This window comes from Arachis ipaensis, chromosome B02 (genome assembly GCF_000816755.2).
Source record: "Arachis ipaensis cultivar K30076 chromosome B02, Araip1.1, whole genome shotgun sequence".
NCBI lineage: Eukaryota > Viridiplantae > Streptophyta > Magnoliopsida > Fabales > Fabaceae > Arachis > Arachis ipaensis.
This window is the reverse complement of record NC_029786.2, coordinates 8,997,432-9,017,859: the sequence shown is the minus strand read 5'-3', so window position 1 is coordinate 9,017,859 and position 20,428 is coordinate 8,997,432. Positions and strand designations below refer to the sequence as shown.

The following is a 20,428-nucleotide window of genomic DNA, read 5'->3' as shown; positions in this document are numbered from 1 at the left end:
AATTCAATTTATCACAAATTAAAAATAGAAAGAGAGTAAAACACTGAAAACAATTTCAGCATATATAAATTATGCACATAAACTTAATATTATATGCTTTATTAAATAGTAAGTGAAAATAAATATAAATATATCAACAAAATAAAAGTTTACTATAATAGATTTTTACAACATAAGAACAGTAACATAAGAAAAATCTAGAGGCACGCATAGTTGAAAAAAGTAAAAATAGAAATAGAGCAACTAGATGGTAGGACTAGCACAGCAGGAACCGGCAAGGCTTAGTGGAACCAGAGAGAAAGAGACGTTCATTGGAGTAGCGTCAATAGCAACGAGCAACAAACTTCGTTGAGAGAGGAGAGATTAAGAGAGAACCCAAAAAGATCCACAACTCATATTTAGAGAACTAAAGAAGGGCAAAAACGGCACAATACCTAAAATTTCTTCCCTCTTCACCACTAATTGGCTAAGAAACCATACTCCTCCCGCCCTCATCTTGCTTTGCTAGACGCTGCACGACAGCAGAACCGTGATTCTACCGAATCTGCGTCTTTACTCGACGATTCTGCACGAATGGTTGTCATCCAAGACGAAGACTAGAATCGGAACGGAAAGAAGAGTTAGAGTCGCAAAATCGTTCGATTTAGCGAGTTAGTTCGCGATTCTGTCTACCTTGGATTTTAGATAAATTTTTATGTAGATTGGAGTTTGAAAAATATTTGAGAATATTAAGATATATATATAGGTAAAATTAATAACTACTTTTAAAGTAGATTTACTTTTGATGGCGAGTTGGTTACTCCTTTTTGTTAGGGAGGTTGTTGAGATTTCCTTTATAGATTAATTGGAGATATTGTAGGAGTTAGTTACTTATTTAGATAAGTAGGGTCAAACTCATGTCCTCGTGTGGGGTGACTGTGTATATCTGAACACTATATATTTATAAAGTGTTCATTGAGTTTTATTCATTTTTGAGTGGGACACGTCACTTATAGCCATTCATCCGACACGTGTATCTGCCGTGTCCAATAAAAAATAAAAAATTATTCTTCAGACACATTTAGACACACATCAATATCATTACGTGTCAATGTGTCCAACTTTATTCTTAACATGTATTCTTGAAATGAATTTAGAAATAATATATATTTTATATTTTATATATATATATCGTATTTTCGTGTCTTATAAGATTTTAAAATTCGTGTATCCACGTATCTTATGTTATATCCGTGTCAATATTCATGCATCATAGATTAGTTATAACTTATACATGACTATAATAACTTCATATCACTTATAAGAGGAATATTTTAGGCGAGGGAAGTATGTTCGAAATTCTAATTAAATATTAATTTGAGTGTTGAAGTGTCTTTTATAGGTATTCATATTCCATATTTTTTATCAATTGACTAATTATTCTATCAATATAGAAGAATTTGAGTTCAATCCAGGCTGTACAAGCTATAGATCAAAGGAGATTAATCAAGGAAGAACAATTATTATTATGAATAAAATTTTACATTCAGGCAAAATACTTAACTAAGTCTAACCAAATTGTTATAATAACTTTTTAAATTACGCGCCTCCTTCTCCTCCTCCTCCTCTTCTGAATGAGAGCGAGTTGGATTTTTCTTCTGAATCGAATCAAATGGACGAGGTTTGGATTATTCAATTTTGAATGGAATGGAATTGCTAAATTCAGTTGTTTATGAACACCATTTTCGGTTCATTTGGTATTATACAACGGTTTTGTTTTGATAATATTTTTGGTTCATTCGAGACGCAAGTATTTCTGAATTCGAATTTATATAATGGACAATTTTCGGCTTATTTGGTATTATACAATGGTTTCGTTTTGATAATATTTTCGGTTCATTCGAGACGCGTTTCTGAATTCAAATTTATATAATGGACAATTTTCGGTTCATTTGATATTATACAATGGTTTTGTTTTAATAATATTTTCGGTTCCGAAATTATTTAATGATGTCACTATAGAAAATCAGAATTAATAAAGATGTTAGCAAAATATTAGTATTGTTAGTGATAAGTGATAACCATAACAGGTTCTTCTTCCAAATTCTCACATATAAATTCTTGTTTAATGTTGTGTCTTCTTCTTTTTCTTTTTTGTTATCGTCATCATTAATAATACCAACATTTTACGTACATCTTTTATTAGTTCTGATTTTCTCTACTGCCACCATTAAATAATTTCAGTTTATTTCTTAGTTTAATTGAGATTCATTTGAATCCAGAAATGAATTCGATGTGTTTTTGTTAATGATTGAGTCTTTTTTTAGCAAAAAAATAAAACTATTTATTATCACTTTATTCAATTGTATTAGATTTCATTCCATTTCATTCAATTTGTCTTGAAGTCATCCCCAATCATTGGGACAAATTATTCATCGACAACACACCTGAACTGCAAATGAACTGAAAATATTATTAAAGTAAAATCATTGTATAATACCAAATGAACTGAATATTGTTCATTATATAAATTGAAATTCAAAAAATGTTAGTTTTTGTTAGTAAAATGTTGGTGTTGTTGGTGATATGATAACAAAAGGAGAAGAAGAAGAAGACGAAGAACCTACGTGTGCGAATTTAAAAGAAGAAAGAGAAAGAGGAAATGGAGAAATAGAAGAAGAAGACAAAGACGAAGAAGTTGCGTTATTGACATGCTAGTGTGATAAAAGTAATTTTTGTTGAGTTTGAACCAACTTAATTGAACTTTGTTGTTAAAAACACTTGGATGTATAGCTGAACTGTATTATTATTGTTGTAAACTTGTAATTAAAAAAGATGTATTTATTAATGACAATATTATCCACACAAAAAAAAACAAGTTATTTGTATTTATATAGAATGCATTTTTAAATACAAAATATGTACTAAAAATAAATTAAAAAAAAAGTGTATTTACACACAAATAATATATAATATTTTTATTTATTAATTTACTATTTTATTTATTATATGTGTATAATGATAAAAAAATACAAATGTGAAATTAAATAAAATATTTTACTAATATTTTTAGAAATTTTAAACTTATTAACTTGATTTGGATATTGGCAAATTCTTGAGAGCTAACAAGAAAGTAGTTAAATAAAGAATAAATTAACTACCAATTCGATACTTAAAAGATTCAGTTGTGGATTAAAAGATTCTTAAAATATGTTATCCATAAAATAGCTCTTGAACAATTTGAAAATTTGATAAAAATAAAGTGAGTATTATATTTTTGTAAGTGATAAAAATTTTCGTATTTAACAAACAATTTATCTATTTAATTTAAATTTTGTGACAATATTTAAATAAATATTTAGCAAGTGTACAAAAAATTTCAAGTGAAATTTGATCTCTAGATTTTTTTTATTTTTCAAACAAATATGGTCATCCACGCTAATTTTTTTTAAAAAATTTACTTGACATAAAATGACCAAATTTTAAAGAAGAAATTATCTTATATTTTTAATAATAATTGCAAAAATTTATATCAAAATTTGATCTATAAATTTTTTAGAATATATATTTAATATATATTTATTTTTGTAGCATTTTTAAATCTTTTAAAATTATTTGTCGTGAGCATGTTTTGAAATTTTTTTAAGTCAACAATGTAAATTTTCGAGTATTATTTTAATAGTTTAGTCGTGAAAAAAATGTGAAATTGGCACATGGCAGTTGAGTGGTATAAACTGTCTAAAAGAAAAAAGTAAATAGCTATTTATAACTATTAAATATTCGAACGCTGACAAAACTGACTATGAAAATTTGAAACTAAAGTTATACCCATACAAAATAAGTTTCGTTCGATAAAAATGATCAATTGCTAAATTATTGTTCATAATTTTGTAAATACCATTTCCTTTCCTTTTCTCTTTCTTTTCTTTCTTCCTTCTTCCTCCACACTCCTTTCCTTCCTTCTTCCTCCATCGTAGCTCGGCCTCCTCAGGCACTCGTAGGCCTCCAGTGTCTCCTGGCGTAGTCTGCACTAAGTAGGGGCGGTAAACAGGCCGAAATTCGTCGAACCAGCCCGCGTAACCGGCCAAAAAAAGCGGGATAGACTGGAAATTCAAAATCGTCAAACTTTAAAAGTCCGCATAACCTGCATTGCCGAATCCGTGGGGTTTGGCAGGGGGCGAACTTCCCCGGTAGGCCAGACGCTTTTTTGGTCAGGGTCTATTTTTACAAATTTCTATGATGTTATTGATCTGCAAGAAAATGAAGATGATAATTGAAGATGTTCTAAATTATATTTCGAATTATGTTTTATATTTGATTGATTATAAAATTGAAGATGTTTAATTATATGTTTGGATAATGTTATTGTTCATGCAATTTAGTTAATTTGTTTAAACTTGTGGTTTTGAAATTTTGTTCAGTTTTTTTTTTGTTATTGTTGAACAATTTAATTAATTTGCTTATGCTTGTGTATGGTATTGTGCTATGTTCAGGGCCTACTTGAGGCAATAAAAGATGTAATGGGAGATGCACCAAATCAAAATTGTGTGATGTATATGTGAAAAAACTTCATCAACCGTTTCAAGGATATGCAACTTAGAGATATGGATTGGGAGTGTGCAAATTGTTCAATCCCTTGAGTTTGTGGAGACCATAGAAAAATTTAAGAAAATTAATGAGGAGGCATGAGAGTATCTTACAAGATTTGATCCAAAGGTATGTGTAAAGGCTTACCTTAACCATGGGCTGAAAATTGATTCTCTCACAAATAATATGTGTGAATTCTGGAATGCCAAAATAGGTAAGTATAGAGTGAAGCCCATTCTTAAAATGTGTGAAGACTTGCGTTATTATATCATGAGAAAAATGACGAAGTATATCACACTACTATCAGCATATCTTGAAAAACTTGCCTTTGTACAACAAAAAAGACTTGGCAGAATAATTAAGCCCAGTAACAGATAAAATGCAAAGTGGACAAGTGACAGCGAGAGAAAGCGGTTTGAAGTGAGCCGCAAGACATCAAAAGTTGATGTCGATTTGATTAAGCATATTTGTTCATGCAATATGTGGCAACTAACAGGTTAACTTAGCTTCACTTTGCTTAGAATGTTGTTTAATTGGCAAATATATTCTAAATTTGTCTGTTTTATCTGATTGTTGCACCCTAGGAATACCTTGTGTTTATGTCATTGCTACTATTAGGAAGAGACATGACAAGCCTGAAGATTATATGCACAAATTATTTTGCATAGAGTCCATCTATCTCACTTATGCACACTTTATCTAACCAGTTTCCAGTGAAGAGTATTGGCATAAAACTGGTTACATCAAATCAGATCCTCCACTCATCAAGAGGCCAATAGGTAGTCAAAGGTACATAAAAGAAAGAAAGATCCAGTGGAGGATTTGATTCAAGGGAACAAGGTAAAAAAGATATTTCGCGTAACATGCAGTAAGTGCGGAGAGAAGGGTCACAATTACAAAACGTGCAAGAGAGCACCATCTGATCCCAACTAGAAGCCTAAGACCAGAAAATCAAAACAACCTAACTCAACTAGTCAATCATTTGTGGAACTTCCATTATCCCAATTAGCTCCGGAGCCTAAGGTAATTCACTTAGTGAGATTAATGTGACTTCATTACAAAACTTAAAGGATTTATGTATCTTCATTAATAAACTTAAAGGATTTATATGTCTATATAAAAATCTTCAAGGATTTATATGTCTTCATTAAAGATCTTGAAGGATTTGTATGTCTTAAAATACTATTACAGTATAACTTCTTTGTACATCTTCATTTGGTGCAGGTTGGCCAGAACACTCCAACAGTCCCACCTCAAGGCTTACCAGGTCCATCAGCAACTCTAGAAAGAACAATTACACTAACCCTTCCAACTCCATCACCAGCTGCACCAACCCAAACAATTCCAAGACCAGTTGCACCAACACAAACTACTCCAAGACTAGCTGCACCAACTAAGACAAGGGTCCAAATTCATTTTAAAACACCGACTCAATTTAGGCCAAAGCAATCAATCATCAGACCAGCTGCACCAACACCAAGTCACACTTAAGTTGCTCCACCAGCTTCAAAAAATGTGACAACATCAACTGGAGGAGCATCAAAGGAGATTCTAGAAGCAGCAAGTAGTGCCACAACAAGGATGTTCAAGTTTATAGAAAATTCAAGCTTTAAGAATCAGAAAAAAGTGACATAGTTGTTCCTAACTTATTTTGAAAACAAATGTTAGTTTTTTAATAACCTATTTGGAGTAATATCCCAAATAGGTCCCCAAGGAATTCACGTTTAGACAGATTTGTCCCCAATAAAATTTAACTAAAATTTTGTCCCTGACTTTCTTAGCTATACACCAGATACATCCTCACACCAGGTTGACCTGGTCAGGTCTAAGGTTGACGTTCTACGTGGAGGTAACCTGGCTGACATGTCCGGTTAAGAGCGACGTGTCACTTCCAGGACAGTTTGGTCCCTGTACTCGCTGGACAAAACGACGTCGTATTGGAGCACAGGAGAACGACGTCATTTTTTAGGGGACAAATAGGTCCTCGCAATGGAGGGCAATGCAACCAAACGACGCCGTTTTATTTGGGGGGCCATTTTAAAATTAGGTTGTGTAGTTGATGATGGTTGCTGGAGTTGATGATGGCTAGTGGAGGGACGACGTCAACTGGAAGTCGAAGATGATGTGGAAGAAGTATTAGTGGCGAGTTGAGTGCTGACAGTGGGACGACTGGATTCGGGAGGGCTCGACTGAGAAAAGGAGAACATCCCAAGTGCAAGTGCAGAACATTAGCTGTAATATGCAGGTCGCGGACGGCAGAAAACCCGAATAGGTTGTTCTTTGGTTGTCCCTATTTCAAGGTACTGGAGAATGTTTTTATTGTGTCATGTGTGATAATTGCCATGGGTCAGTAAAATTGTTTGCCATTTTGTTGTTGTGATTGTAGGAAAAGCAAGGTTATTGTGATTTTTTTTGCATGGTTTGATGAGATTTTTGGATATGCGATGGATGATGTAGTCGAAGGGCAAAGATTGGCTTCTATGGACACTGGTACGGGTGATGAAGGTGTTGTAAGCTTGAATGATGGCTTGGATAAGAGAGTGAAGCAGTTGGAGGATTTGTTGCGGAAGAAAGATGAGGATAACCAATTTGTGAAGAAGCATAATGTTTTTTATTTTCTTAGGGGTGTAATAGTTGGTGCATTGATAGGTGTGGTTGTGTTTTGTATATTTGTGGTTGCTGTTTAGGCAAACTGGATTCTATGTTAATAATCAAGTTGTTGTATTGAAATGTGTATTTATGGTTAGATGGATATTAGATGGACATGCATTATATTGATTAAATTAATTGTGGTCAAATGGGATAAAAGAAATACATTGCTTTTGGGTTGTTGCAGCCATATATCAAAAGGGTGACTTAACGGATATTAAAAACATTGTAACTATACAAGTAATTTGATTCAGTAGCAACATAAATCAAATGAAACAAAACAAAGTTCTATTTCCTTCAACATACACCAAAAGGAAACCAAACTAAACAAAAGGTCTGTTGTCTTAAACACAGAGAACACCAAAACAAACTAAACAAAGAGGTTATATTTCCTCAAACATAATAAAATATAATTTTTATAATAAGTTGCATACTGATTCTTAAAGGGGTTATTTCTTCTTAGATTAGTTCAATCCCAGTGTTGGGATGAATTTAAACATTCCAGATGCTGTCTGACTGGTGGTAGCTGCAGTTGTAACGACCCAATTTTCAGTATGCCTAGGACATACCAGAAACTGAGTGCTACCAATTTGTCATCTTATATATTATCTATTATTTATTATATGAGCCTGATTCGTTGTTAAAAGCGTAGTTAGTTAGCGAGGTACTTTTTTTTTTTTGAAAACATTTGGATTAATAGACGGAATCATTAATAACCAACTCACAGCTGATAACAGATAAAATAGTTATAAGCAACCACACATAAATACATCACAAGTAGTCGACAACATTTGGTGATTCAGCATTTATTAGCATATAGACTGTTAGTTAGAACACCCCTAAATATAGCTAAATAATATCTATATACATATATGTACATACAACATCCCAGGTCCTGACCTGTTCAAGAGGTCCCTAAGCTGGCACCTAGGCTAGCCTAGACTCTATACTCACCTAGTCCCTCTAAACTACTAAAGCGAGGGAAAGTACGTTCTAAGTCTTCACAACTCAAGTCAGGTGGAACATCATCAAAAGATAGAACATCATCTGCTACTCCTCTGCACGATCAGACTTTTCCACAGGACGTCTCTCTGGTACTTCATGAAGTATCCACAAAATAGGAATCTTGTACACAGGATTTAGGTTAAAGTGCGCATACGAAGGGGTGCAGACGTTGGCTGGTCTCACAGTATTTACATATAATCAAAGAATGATATTCACCCTAGACTCAGAAGACTATCTAGAGCAGAATCCTCTTCTTGCGAACGGTTATCAGCGAACTATGGTAAGGTACTCTTACTTCCATCTGAAGGGGGAAGGGAGAGAGAAGGGGTAAGAACTGGGGAGTTCTTAGTAGGGTCGGGGTTATTAGTTACGTTCATTAATTCTATGTTGTTTAGCAGACTATTAGCAAAATACAAGGAAGCAGTAATTAGAAAACACAGATAAGTAGAGAAGATAGAGAAAACAGATAACAGAACACAAACAGAAGAATACAAGAAAATATCACAAGCGCAGAGAATAGAATACAAACAAGGAAAGCATACATTTATACCACAAACATAACAAAGGAAATGCGCAACCAAGTATGATGCATGTCTAGCCCTAGTGCAGGTAATGAGCTCATCTGTCGGTTACTAACCCGCTCCCGACGTTATCCAGCAACCTCTGTCTGGATAAGGCTTTCCTATTGGCTATACCCCTGTGTACAGAAAATAACCCCTCTGCCACCATAGGGTCCACTGCATACAGAAAATAACACATCTGCCACTGCAGGGATGTATGCCGACACACCTTCTGTATACAGGAAATAACCCCTCTGTCACTACAGAAATGGAACAGGTGGTCACGGTACTTCTGTAGCAGGAAATAACCCCTCTGCCTTACAGAAATAAAATATGGATCTGTACCGTAGGAAAGCGTTCTCAGTGATCACACCATTATCTATCTGACTGCCTCATTGCAGCAGATGATCATACAAGTATTTCTGGAGTTGCCTTAACGCAACAAATGAATAAACACATCTCTTGGGTTGCCTCAAGCAACAAATAAATATCTCTTGGGTTGCCTCAAGCAACAAATCATCACATAATCATTCTCATTATCATCATTCATCATCATTCTCATTATTCATCATCATTTTCACATTCTTATGCAGTACCTCTTTTTTTCTCTGTTCAATCATACTGTACAAACTTTACATCTTTCACTTTTACAACATCTTAATTCAAACCATTTCTCTTTATCACATTACTCTTTTTCCTTTGTCTTTTTACTTTGCTCTGATTACTCTTTTCTCTGTATCCCTTTATTCTGCTCTGGTTACTCCGTTCTCTGTGTTTCTTTACTCTGCTCTGATTTCTCTGTTTAACGTATGTATTTAAAGCTTATGTAAATTTTGGTATGAATAGTTAGTCTGTCCCAAGTATAGGTTCATTAAGTCTATACTGAAACAGTTTAACTTTTTATATAATACCTAACCCTATTCGCAATTCCAGGACTAACTATGTTGCCCTAGTTCGTTCACTAGTCTCTGTCTGTTTTTTTGTCATTAAAACTTTACAGACTCTTTCTTCGATTTTTATCTTTTCTTCAACTTTTATCTTTTATTTATCTTTGCCTCACTAATATGTTTTTACCACTCTCTAAGTGTTTTATGAAGGTAATTATGAGATTCTGCGCTTAAAGTTCCTTGAAACTGAATCAAAAGAGAGATGGTACAGCCAACTCACCTTGATCCCAACCTTGATAAGTCATATGATCATGTAGAGAAAGAAGAGAGGATCATTTTGGTCGGATTGGAATTTTGATTTGAGTTTTAGTTCAGCAGAAATCAAGCTTTGAAGATTTGGAACTAAGAACTTTTCTCTCTTTTTCTCTCTTGTTATTTTCAGCCAAAATGATGAAATGAGACAGCCTTGGAGGTCTTGGGGGGTGTAAGGTGAGTTGTGATTGGTTGGCTTGGAGGTGGATTAAAATAATATTAAAATATCTCTGGTGTACAACTACTAAAACTAAGTGTACTGGAACACTCGTAAAAACATCTCTAAAAATTATTTTCTGAGCTACTAGCATAAATGACACTAGTAACATATTTATTATGAGAATATTACATGTATAATGAGGCCTTAGCATTGCTAAATTCATCAGAGAGTGTTGGTGCTAAGCTGCACCAGTAAACCGTAAACCCGGTTAAACCGATTTTCTGTTTTTAACAAAAACAGACCAGGTAACCTTATAATATCATTCAAGCATTTTATAATACTAATATAATGATAATATTATACTATTATCTCTCTCCTCTCATGAATCGAGTCCGGTTCGTCAAACAGAGACTATTTACGAAAATCAGAATCAAAACTGCCAACCGATACGGTTCAAAAACTAGGTTCTTCGTGATTGCATTATCAAGCTTGCCTCAAAGGAGGTTCTAGCTTAAGGATGACATAATGATAATGAGGATTGAGATGCTTGATGATATAGCAGAGGTGTTCCCATTACTGATCTTCCGGAGAAATCCGTACTTTCAGAAAAGATCTCATGTACTCGAAAATCAGGGTTGTTACATTCTACCCTCCTAAAAGAAAATTTTGTCCTCAAAATTTCAGTTACCTGAGAATAGATGCGAGTAATCAGCTCTCATCTTATCTTCCAATTCCCAAGTGTGCTCTTCTTCTCCTCTTGGTTCCCATGCTACTTTGACTAAGCGAACAGTCTTGCCTCTTAGCTGCTTATCACTTCTTTTTACGATCTGAACTGGTGATGCTTGATATGTCAAATCATTTTATAACTGTACTGTTTCTGGTTGTGAAACGTGACTATCATCGGGAACATATTTCTTAAGTTGTGAGACATAAAAAAAACATCATGAAGGTTTGATAAATAAGGAGGAAGGGCTATTTGATAAGCTACTAGACCGACTCTTTTAAGTATTTGGAAAGGTTCTATGTATCGTGGGTTAAGCTTCTTAGTCTTAAGGACTCTACCTATTCCAGTAATCGAAGTTACTTCTAGAAAGACATGATCTCCCTCACTAAACTCTAAGGGTCTACGTCTATTATCGGCATAGCTCTTTTGTCGGCCTTGTGCTGTCTGGATCTTTCGACGAATCTCCTTTATCTTCTCAGTAGTTTCTTACACTAAGTTTGGACCTAAGACACTAGCTTCCCCATCATCATTCCAACACAATGGTGTCTGACATAGTTGTTCTTAACTTATTTTGAAAACAAATGTTAGTTTTTTAATAACCTATTTGGAGCAATATCCCAAATAGGTCCCCAAGAAATTCACGTTTAGACAGATTTATTTCCAATAAAATTTAACTAAAATTTTGTCCCTGACTTTCTTAACTATACACCAGATACGTCCTCACACCAGGTTGACCTGGTCAGGTCTAAGGTTGACGTCCTACGTGGAGGTAACCTGGCTGACATGTCCGGTTAAGAGCGACGTGTCACTAGTGAGCATAGGTAGCCCTGAATGCATCCATCTTCAGCCATTGATGGACATATCCCTGTGGTCTATCTCCTCTTCTGCCTATTGCAGCCATTGCATGCACACAAGGGATCCCTGGTGTCTCAGTCAAATTGAAATTGTGATTAATATATCATGAATATATCAGAATGTTAAACCCAACAAGCCTAATTAAGAAATTAATCCAAGGAAAATGTAACCATTACCTGTAAGTTGCCACATGCTACAAGAACATGTGTTGTTCCCTAGATGCACCCCCACTTTCTTCATGTGATATTGCACCTCAAAAATTTGTCTAGCATCATCACCAGTCCATTGAGTAGTCTAGTATTTGAATTCTTTCATGATGTCATCCATCCTCTTTTGTTGCACTGGTGCCACTATGCCTGTGTAGGTGCTCAAAACTCTCTTATGCTGGGCCATCCTCCTCATGATGTAGCATCTCAACTCTTCCAGCATTGTCAAAATGGGTTTTTCTCTGTAGTGGACTATCTTAGCATTCCACACCTCTGTCATGTTGTTGGTGATGTTATCCAGTTTCGGCCAGTGACTAAAATGTGATTTCCTCCAACATGTTGGGTCTAATTTTGCAAGGTAAGCCCATGCATCCTGGTTGACCTTCTTCAGTCTATTCATGTGCTCTCTGAACTCTGCCTTCGTATTGCTTTTAGCACAAGCCCAGACGACATTCTTCAACTGCTTGCTCTTGTACTTATTGGTGAAATTCCTCCATATATGCCTAACACAGTTCCTGTGATGGCCATTCGGCATAACCTCCTTCATCGCCGACATCAGACCCTATACAACATTGAAGTGTGTTATAACTAAATTAATGAGTGTAACAAAATTAAGAGTAAATTTAATATCACAGTCAACAAAAAAGTAGTCAAAGCTAGCATTTACCTTTTGCTGATCACTGATGAAGTTCCACCCTTCAACTGCAGCAGGGCCTAAGTCATTTTGCAACAAGTCTAGAAACCATTTCTAACTTTCTTTAGTCTCACTAGCAACCACTGCGTATGCAATTACATAAAAATGATTGTTGGCATCTTGTGCTACCGCCGACAGCAGTTGTCCTCCATAATAACCCTTCAGGAAGCAGCTGTCTAACCCTATCAACGGTCGACAACCAGCCCTAAACCCTTTTTTACAAGCATCCAAGCACACATACAACTTGTCAAACAGTGGAGGGGACTGGGGAATAGGCTCCACTGCTAACAGAGCAGTTGAACCATGATTGCTTCTGTGTAGTTCTTGTAGGTAATCTCTAAGCTTTCCATATTGAGCCTTCTCATTACCAACATACTTCTCTCTTGCTATCTTCAAACCCTTATACAACATCTTATCACTAATTATCACATTATAATCAATTTTTATATGATCCCAAGCCTCTGCATGGGTTAGCCTTGGTTGACTTAGAAGTCTTTTTGACAACTTCTTCGCAACCTAATTTTGATCGGCCATATTGCTTCCAAACTCTCTACCACAAGTATGCACGGGATTAAAGGTCTTAATCTGGTAGCCCCGGGACCTAGAGTTCCTAGCACAGTAAATAATCCAAGGACAGTAATTCTTCTTATGTTGTTCTTTATCACCTACTGCCTCAGACCTTGTCTTGCTAGCATTTTGATCTTGGTCACCCTAAACTCCATCATTTACAACAACATCAGCCACTGGTTCAGGGTTAACTTCAGTAGAATTGGCTTCAGCTGTAATGTCATCAACTGCATTCTCCTCTTTGCCTCCATTTGATCCATCCTCCTTTGCCTTAGCTTCTCTCTTAGCTCTTAGTCTTGCTTTGGCCTTATCTTTCTGTATCTCCTTTCCAGCCATAAACCCTCCATGAACACATGCTGCTCTCACCCCCCTCTTATCATTCTTGATGTAAAATATTCTTCTGCCTTCAACTATAGTATAGTCCTTTAGAGCCTTTTTGAACTGGTCTAAAGTCTCAAATTCCATCCTCAATTGAAATTGAACTTCTCCAAATTCAGCATTTGGATCATATTGAGGCTAATTAAATCCTCCACCCCCTTCATCACTTGAGTCTGGAGGAGTCAAGAAGGCCTCTGACTCATACTCAAAATCAATATCTGACTCATCCCTTGGCTCCACTCCAATCTCCTCTACAAAGGTTGAAGGTTTCCTAGGCTCAGTCCCATTACCCTGATGAGGCCCATTATTGTCATTTGGGCTTGGTTCAACATTGTTAGGCCCAACGGCCCTTGGCCCACCATCACCCTTCTTCCTCACTTCAGGCCTACTTCCACCACTTACAGCACATCCATCTTTCTTATACCCTGCCTTTTTACCTTGGGTCTTAGCCTTGGCATCTCTAGTAATATTGACATTTGGCTTTAAAGCTTTCATTGTAGTTTTTTTCTTTCCCTTATCACATTTTCTCCCTTTCATTCCACCATTCTTTTTAACACTTCTCATCTTCACTTGAATAAAAAAAAACCATAGTCTGAGGGTGGGGGCTTATATGGCTCATCTTCTGTAGATTCATACCGATCATCATCATTAGAACTACTCTCAATGTCTGCATCATTGTCCAACCTAGCATCCTCAACAACTACCTCCACAGCACCTTCATCAGTATCAGATAATATCTCCTCCACCCCTTCCAGTACTAAATGGTCAAAATATATGTAAAATTCATCTGTATCCTCATTCTGTATCTTATTCTTCTGTAAGGCTCTGATTTCTTTATCTCTATGAATAGGGTGTAGATCAGACTCCAGAGTTTCAGATGTGGGATCATACCAGTACATAGCTTTATAATCATGGTATCCCAAGTCTAAAAAAAGTTTCTTCAAGTCAAAGAAGCAAATGACGTCAACATCCATCGAGGGAAACCTTTTCACCACCAAGACACCTTTGTTATCTCGAACAAAGATTTCACCATGATAAAACACCGGGACCACATCTTCGGACATCTAAATACCAACAAATAAAGAAGTACAACTCATTTCCTATTATATCCAATATCGCTAATCACTACAACTATCCACAACAATGCATGCAACCAAAATCAGAAATTCAAAAATAATCAAGTAAAAAATATGTTTCGCTAACCTTGATCAGTTGGGTGTCGAACCAATTGCCTTCACAACCACTTTCACGATCAATGTCACCAACGAGTATGGACAGAGCAATGAGTATGCACAATGTTGATGGAGGTATGAAAAGGTTTTCTTCGTAAAACCTAGCAGAGCTAATGGGGTATGGAGTAATTTCACCAAATGATTGAATATGAAGAGACTTGTATATCAAATTGGCCCCCAAATAAAACGGCGTCGTTTGATTGTACTGCCCTCCATTGCGGGGACCTATTTGTCCCCTAAAAAACGACGTCGTTCTGCTGTCCTCCAATACGACGTCGTTTTGTCCAGCGAGCACAAGGACCAAACTGTCTTGGAAGTGACACGTCGCTCTTAACCGGACATGTCAGCCACGTTACCTCCATGTAGGACGTCAACCTTAGACCTGACCGGGTCAACCTGGTGTGGGGACGTATCTGGTATATAGCTAAAAAAGTCAGGGACAAAATTTTAGTTAAATTTTGTTGGGGACAAATCTGTCTAAACGTGAATTTCTTGGGGACCTATTTGGGGTATTACTCAACCTATTTGGTCATAATACATATTGGCAAACGTCTTTTTAGCCAATTTAATTACTTTTGGAGTTAGTACTTTAAAAAATTATTTGATATATCTGCTATATTTTCTTTTTGCCAGACTTAATTATGTTACGATATGACAACATTCCTATGTTATGGTTTAGGTTGATTGAATGAATTATGCTTTTTTAATGTTATAGTCATTGACTATGTTATGGCTTGTTTTTGTCTTAGATTGATTAAATGAAAATAAATATATTAATTTACAAACATTGTATGGCAACAGAATCTAGATGGATAATTTAAACCTCATTCTTCCATTCATATTAACTAAAACAGTCAACAGACATAGTCTTTTCGAAATATTCTTCAACATCAAAGCTTTGATTGTCACCCAATGTCCTTGTTAATTCTATGCATCTAATTCTTCCAATGTACTCATTAACCCATACAAAAAATTTGCAATGTGGTTGTTTCACCTAAATCGATTCGAATACAATAAAAATATGTTGGTAAAAAACACTCAACTTCATCCACATACATGAAGAATTGCAAGCTTACCTTGAAGAATGGGCATCCAAAAAATAGCCTATTCGAGTTGGTATTTGTCTTCGACATGTAAAATATGACATACACCCCGCAGAAGTATTTTAGGGCAACACCATCTTTCTCATCTCCAACTTGCACCGAATATGGGGTCGCATTTCCAACTGTGCGTTCGTGTCGTTCGCCATCTCCACCTCTGCTTCGTCTCGTGCTTGAAGAGCATTCATCACTGACCATTAATCTAATTAACACCACTATGAACAACTATGATAAGCTACTGCATGCGCCGTTTCTCTACCCAATTTAAATCTCATTAGGACTAACATTTAAAACGATGCCATTTTTAACAGCTAAGAATTTTTTGTCTTTTAAACTTTATCCTTCTTCCAATGTGGCACCGTAACGGACACCGTTTTAACTATGTCAGCCAGTTTTGTTTGGTGTGTGAGAAACAAATGGATGAAAAGATTAAATTGTCTTTCGTTTGTTAAAATCAAAAATCTTTTTGTATTTAAATTTCGTCAGAGATGAATTTATCAAAAACTTAAAAGGTCAGATATTTATTTGCTATTTTTTCTAACTTTAGTTTTAATGTTTGCATTCAAATATTTCATAGTCAAAAATGATTATTGAGGCAAGAAAAATTCTTGCAAACCAAAACGACGTAGTCTCGTTTGGCGTCTGCTTTCCTCGTTCGTTTATCCTTTTCCTAAATTGTTATTTGTTACCCCTCGTTAACATGGAACGCAGAAGGCAGAACCAACTATTAATTAATTTAAATCTATTAACTATTAACTATTCAATCTTTCAATTTCAATTTCGATTTCTAAGAACGCTCCCTCTCTCCCTCTCCGTGCGCTGATTCAACTTCGATTTGCTACAATCCCATCGCTAATTCACAACACCACAAAGGTATTTTTTTTTATAAATTTATGTATTTATTATTCAATAATATAATATAATTATTATATGAACACAAAGTTAATTTCCGGCGTTCTGCAGAATCTTGCTTCCATGGCGCAATCTCCCAATATACAGCGTACGGACTCAAACACGCCGTTAATGGTAACGCAACTTTTTCCTCCCTTTCTTTTTCTCAATTCCTTTTTATTTTGATTTATTCTTTGGGCTTTCTATATAGAGCTTTCATTTTCCCATCATCAATGTTTCGATTCCTTTCTATTGCAGTTAGCTGCATTTAGTGGTTTTTCATTTATTGTTGCTCAATTTGCATATAAATCTTCGCTATCAATGCTAGTTTGGTTCGAATTGATTTTTTGCTAATTGAATATTGTGCTGATTTTCCCCCCTTTTCTCTGGAGGTGGCCTTTTATGATCAAAAAACAATATTGACGTTTTTATCATTTTTTTTTCAAAAAAATTGAAGATTGAATGTATTACTTATCTTTTATAGGGACAAAGAAATGACTTGGCAAATGATGGACTTGTTCCTCAGATATTTTCATCTGTTCCTTCTCTCACTGAAGCTGCTGCTTATCTTTCACAAACAACGTCGTTCCTTACTGGTTGTTTCTATGATTATTCAGGCAAGCTTCTTTTCTAATTACTTCTTCCAGGGTGTAGCTGAATCCCTTTTTTCTTTCATGAGTTTGGGGAATTATGCAGCCAGTCACTTTAAGAGAAAATAATTGAGCTGAATTATTAAAGAAAACAGTTAAAAAAAATATGGAGGTACTTAGTCATCTGACTTCAGTTTGGAGTAGAAAAGATGATATACGTTTTATGACACTTCAACTGTTGTAAAATTTATTTATGCTTGGGAATTGAATATTCTAGAATTTGATCACATTGCTTTCGAATTATGGTGAAATGAATGTTTGCCGTTACAGGCCTTGGCAAAGCCACAATATATGTGATTATTATTAGTTTTCTTTAATGTGGTTCTGTAAAACTAATAGAGACATATTGATAGCAAAGTGTTACTCTCCAGTAAAATGTTTGACCTTTAACTTAAACATGGTTTTTCTAGATAGAGTTTATTAGAGATCTAATTATTTTTTAGAAATATATAGTTTTACGCTTTAAGTGTTCATGCCTGTGATGATGATGGTCTAGAAGTGTGAATGTAGGACTTAGATTCTTTTCAATATGCTCCTGTTCTAAATATTTGAATCTTAGATGTCTGTAGTTTTGAATACATAAATTTTTTTAATATGAATGACTTATTGTCATGTCCTAACAATTCTATGATGCGTTACCTTCCCTCATGTTATCATTATTTGTACAATCATATTATATATATTGTACTCACTACAAAGTATTTAGTTTTGCAATTTTGACCTCAAGGCTATTATCAAATTTTCAGTAGAACATTCCTCTGGAGATTCCAGTGACTCTTCTGGCGTTCATGCACAAGAGCTTGTGTCTTTTGCTTCAGGGGAAACTGAGGCATCTTCTTCTAATAAAACATTTCAAACTTCTTATGCACCTCTGAATACAAATGAGGACATCACAGAGACTTCTGTTGGAGATTCATCAGGAAATGCCGGTGCACTAGTAAGATCAAATCCTTCTGGACAAACTGGAATTCCCCTCTTCCAAAGGTATTGTTTGCCAAGAAACAAACATGAATCTGACTGTTAATATTGCATCATTTTTGTCTTCATTCAGTTCAATTATTTCATTATATATATATACACATACTGTACCTAGTAAATACTTCTTGTATAGGTCACCATGTTTTTAAACTACACATTTTCCTTCTTCTACTTGCTTCAGCTTGATTGAGCGGGCTCGGAGGACTGTGCGTGGATCTGCCGATGATATAGGATGGCTTGGACGTGATCCTGGAATGCCCCCAGTTGAAGATGGAACGGAGAGGTTTCATGAGATTCTTGATGAAATCAAGTGAGCATCTTGTTTTGTTTTTCCCTAAAATGCTAGCTATAAGTGATTTGCTAACTTAGTTGTTCTTACTTTGACAGGCATGGTGTTCATAGGTTACCAAATTCTATGATTTATTTGTTAATACCAGGTAAAGTGACTGCTTATGCTCAATATGAGATCAACCATGCAACCTTGTTTTTGGTGCTACTAACTGTTCTGCCTTTTGTCAGGTCTTTTTAGCAATCATGGCCCACTCTACTTTGTCAATACAAAGGCCAGTTTCTCAAAAATGGGTTTGACTTGTCATATTGCTAAGATTCATAGTGAGGTATATCATAATAGTAATAACAATGATTGAGGATATTAGTTATTCACTAGTTCTCATGAAAATGCTTACTCTACTTTTTATGCAGATATCTCATTCATATTCTTATTATGTTCTATTACTGAATGTTGAGTGATCATTAATTATAGGCTTCAGTTGAGAAAAATGCCAGAGAGCTAAAAGAGTATATTGAGGAAATTTCTTGGGGTTCAAACAAACGTGTTTTGCTTCTTGGACATAGCAAGGGAGGAGTAGATGCAGCAGCTGCTTTATCATTATATTGGTCTGATTTGAAAGATAAGGTTGCTGGATTGGCATTAGCACAAAGTCCATATGGTGGTACTCCAATAGCTTCAGATCTACTGCGAGAAGGACAACTTGGCGATTATGTAAATATACGAAAACTTACTGAGATTCTTATCTGTAAAGTAATTAAGGTATGTTGAGTTCTTCTATTATCTCCTTTCCATTCTTCTTCATTGTTCTTGATTAAATTATATTTCCTTGACCACTGCTATCTAGAATTTTCTTCAGGGTTTTCCAAAGTAACCTCCTTGCAGAGATATTGGAGAAATACTCCTACTCTGTGCACCGATGTTTACGTAGTTTGCACATGGCTACAAAAACAGTTTAGCCTGTTTATTAGGAAAACCATATAAGCTAATCAGCAAAAGTTTTTCTGACCTAGGGCACACAACACTTCTAACATCAGTGAGAACATATGAACTTCTAGTTTTTTGAGCAGGCCTCGGACATAACATCCATATCAAGCTTATCAACTTGCATTACATCTCATTGGTGTTAATTCTATTAAGCTGTGGTGAAAGGATGGAAATTGGTTAGATAGCTTTGCCTAATAGACTCAGCCCTTGTTTTTTTCCAAAGGCAAGCTATTTAGCTTCGCTTTCTACTATCATATGCTTTCTCTGAGGCCGAGCCTAGTCTTTAAGACTTTGGGTGAATGCATAGATGCCTCAGCTAGCCAAAAGGGCAAAAGGCTTAAATTCATAAGTTTGTTTAAATAGGTTAAAATGCCTGTAAACTGTAATTTACAATTTTTCCGATAGGCATAAACTTGAATTAAATTTATAGAGTACAAAGTAAATACATTATTCCTTTACTAGTTGCTTCTCTTTGACAAACGTGAGGAATGGACAGCAGACTTTAATATGTCCTCCTCTACTATATTCTAGTAGATCCTATTGTCGATTACTTCCCTTCTTTATAGATTGGGTTAAGTTTGTTCTTGGCTAACTTATTTAAGAAGTCCAAGGATCTTGTCTCAAGTCAATGAAAATAGTTTTCCTATATACAGTCATTACATAATTGAATGGTATAGCGCATGATTTTACTTATTTGCTGCTATAGTTTACTCGTGTTTGTTTTAATTTTAATTTAAT

At 35.2% G+C, this 20,428-nt stretch overlaps 1 protein-coding gene and 1 long non-coding RNA gene across 3 annotated transcripts in view; one reads left to right on the top strand and one right to left on the bottom strand.

Annotated features, from left to right (window-relative positions):
• LOC110267443 lies at nucleotides 12,314–13,024 on the bottom strand. The gene is made up of 2 exons (XR_002355083.1): nucleotides 12,592–13,024; nucleotides 12,314–12,486 (listed from the first exon to the last, which is right to left on the bottom strand). It is a non-coding gene; the product is annotated as an uncharacterized LOC110267443 (long non-coding RNA).
• LOC107624810 overlaps nucleotides 16,541–20,428 on the top strand; it is a 5,937-nt gene continuing 2,049 nt past the window's right edge. For both annotated transcript variants that reach the window (XM_021115368.1, XM_016327269.2), the window contains exons 1-8: nucleotides 16,541–16,768; nucleotides 16,859–16,921; nucleotides 17,271–17,403; nucleotides 18,183–18,420; nucleotides 18,596–18,724; nucleotides 18,802–18,851; nucleotides 18,934–19,031; nucleotides 19,178–19,465. In XM_021115368.1, coding sequence (XP_020971027.1) covers nucleotides 16,871–16,921; nucleotides 17,271–17,403; nucleotides 18,183–18,420; nucleotides 18,596–18,724; nucleotides 18,802–18,851; nucleotides 18,934–19,031; nucleotides 19,178–19,465 — 987 coding nt within the window. In that variant the 5' untranslated portion in view covers nucleotides 16,541–16,768; nucleotides 16,859–16,870. The remainder of the gene's footprint in view (nucleotides 16,769–16,858; nucleotides 16,922–17,270; nucleotides 17,404–18,182; nucleotides 18,421–18,595; nucleotides 18,725–18,801; nucleotides 18,852–18,933; nucleotides 19,032–19,177; nucleotides 19,466–20,428) is intronic.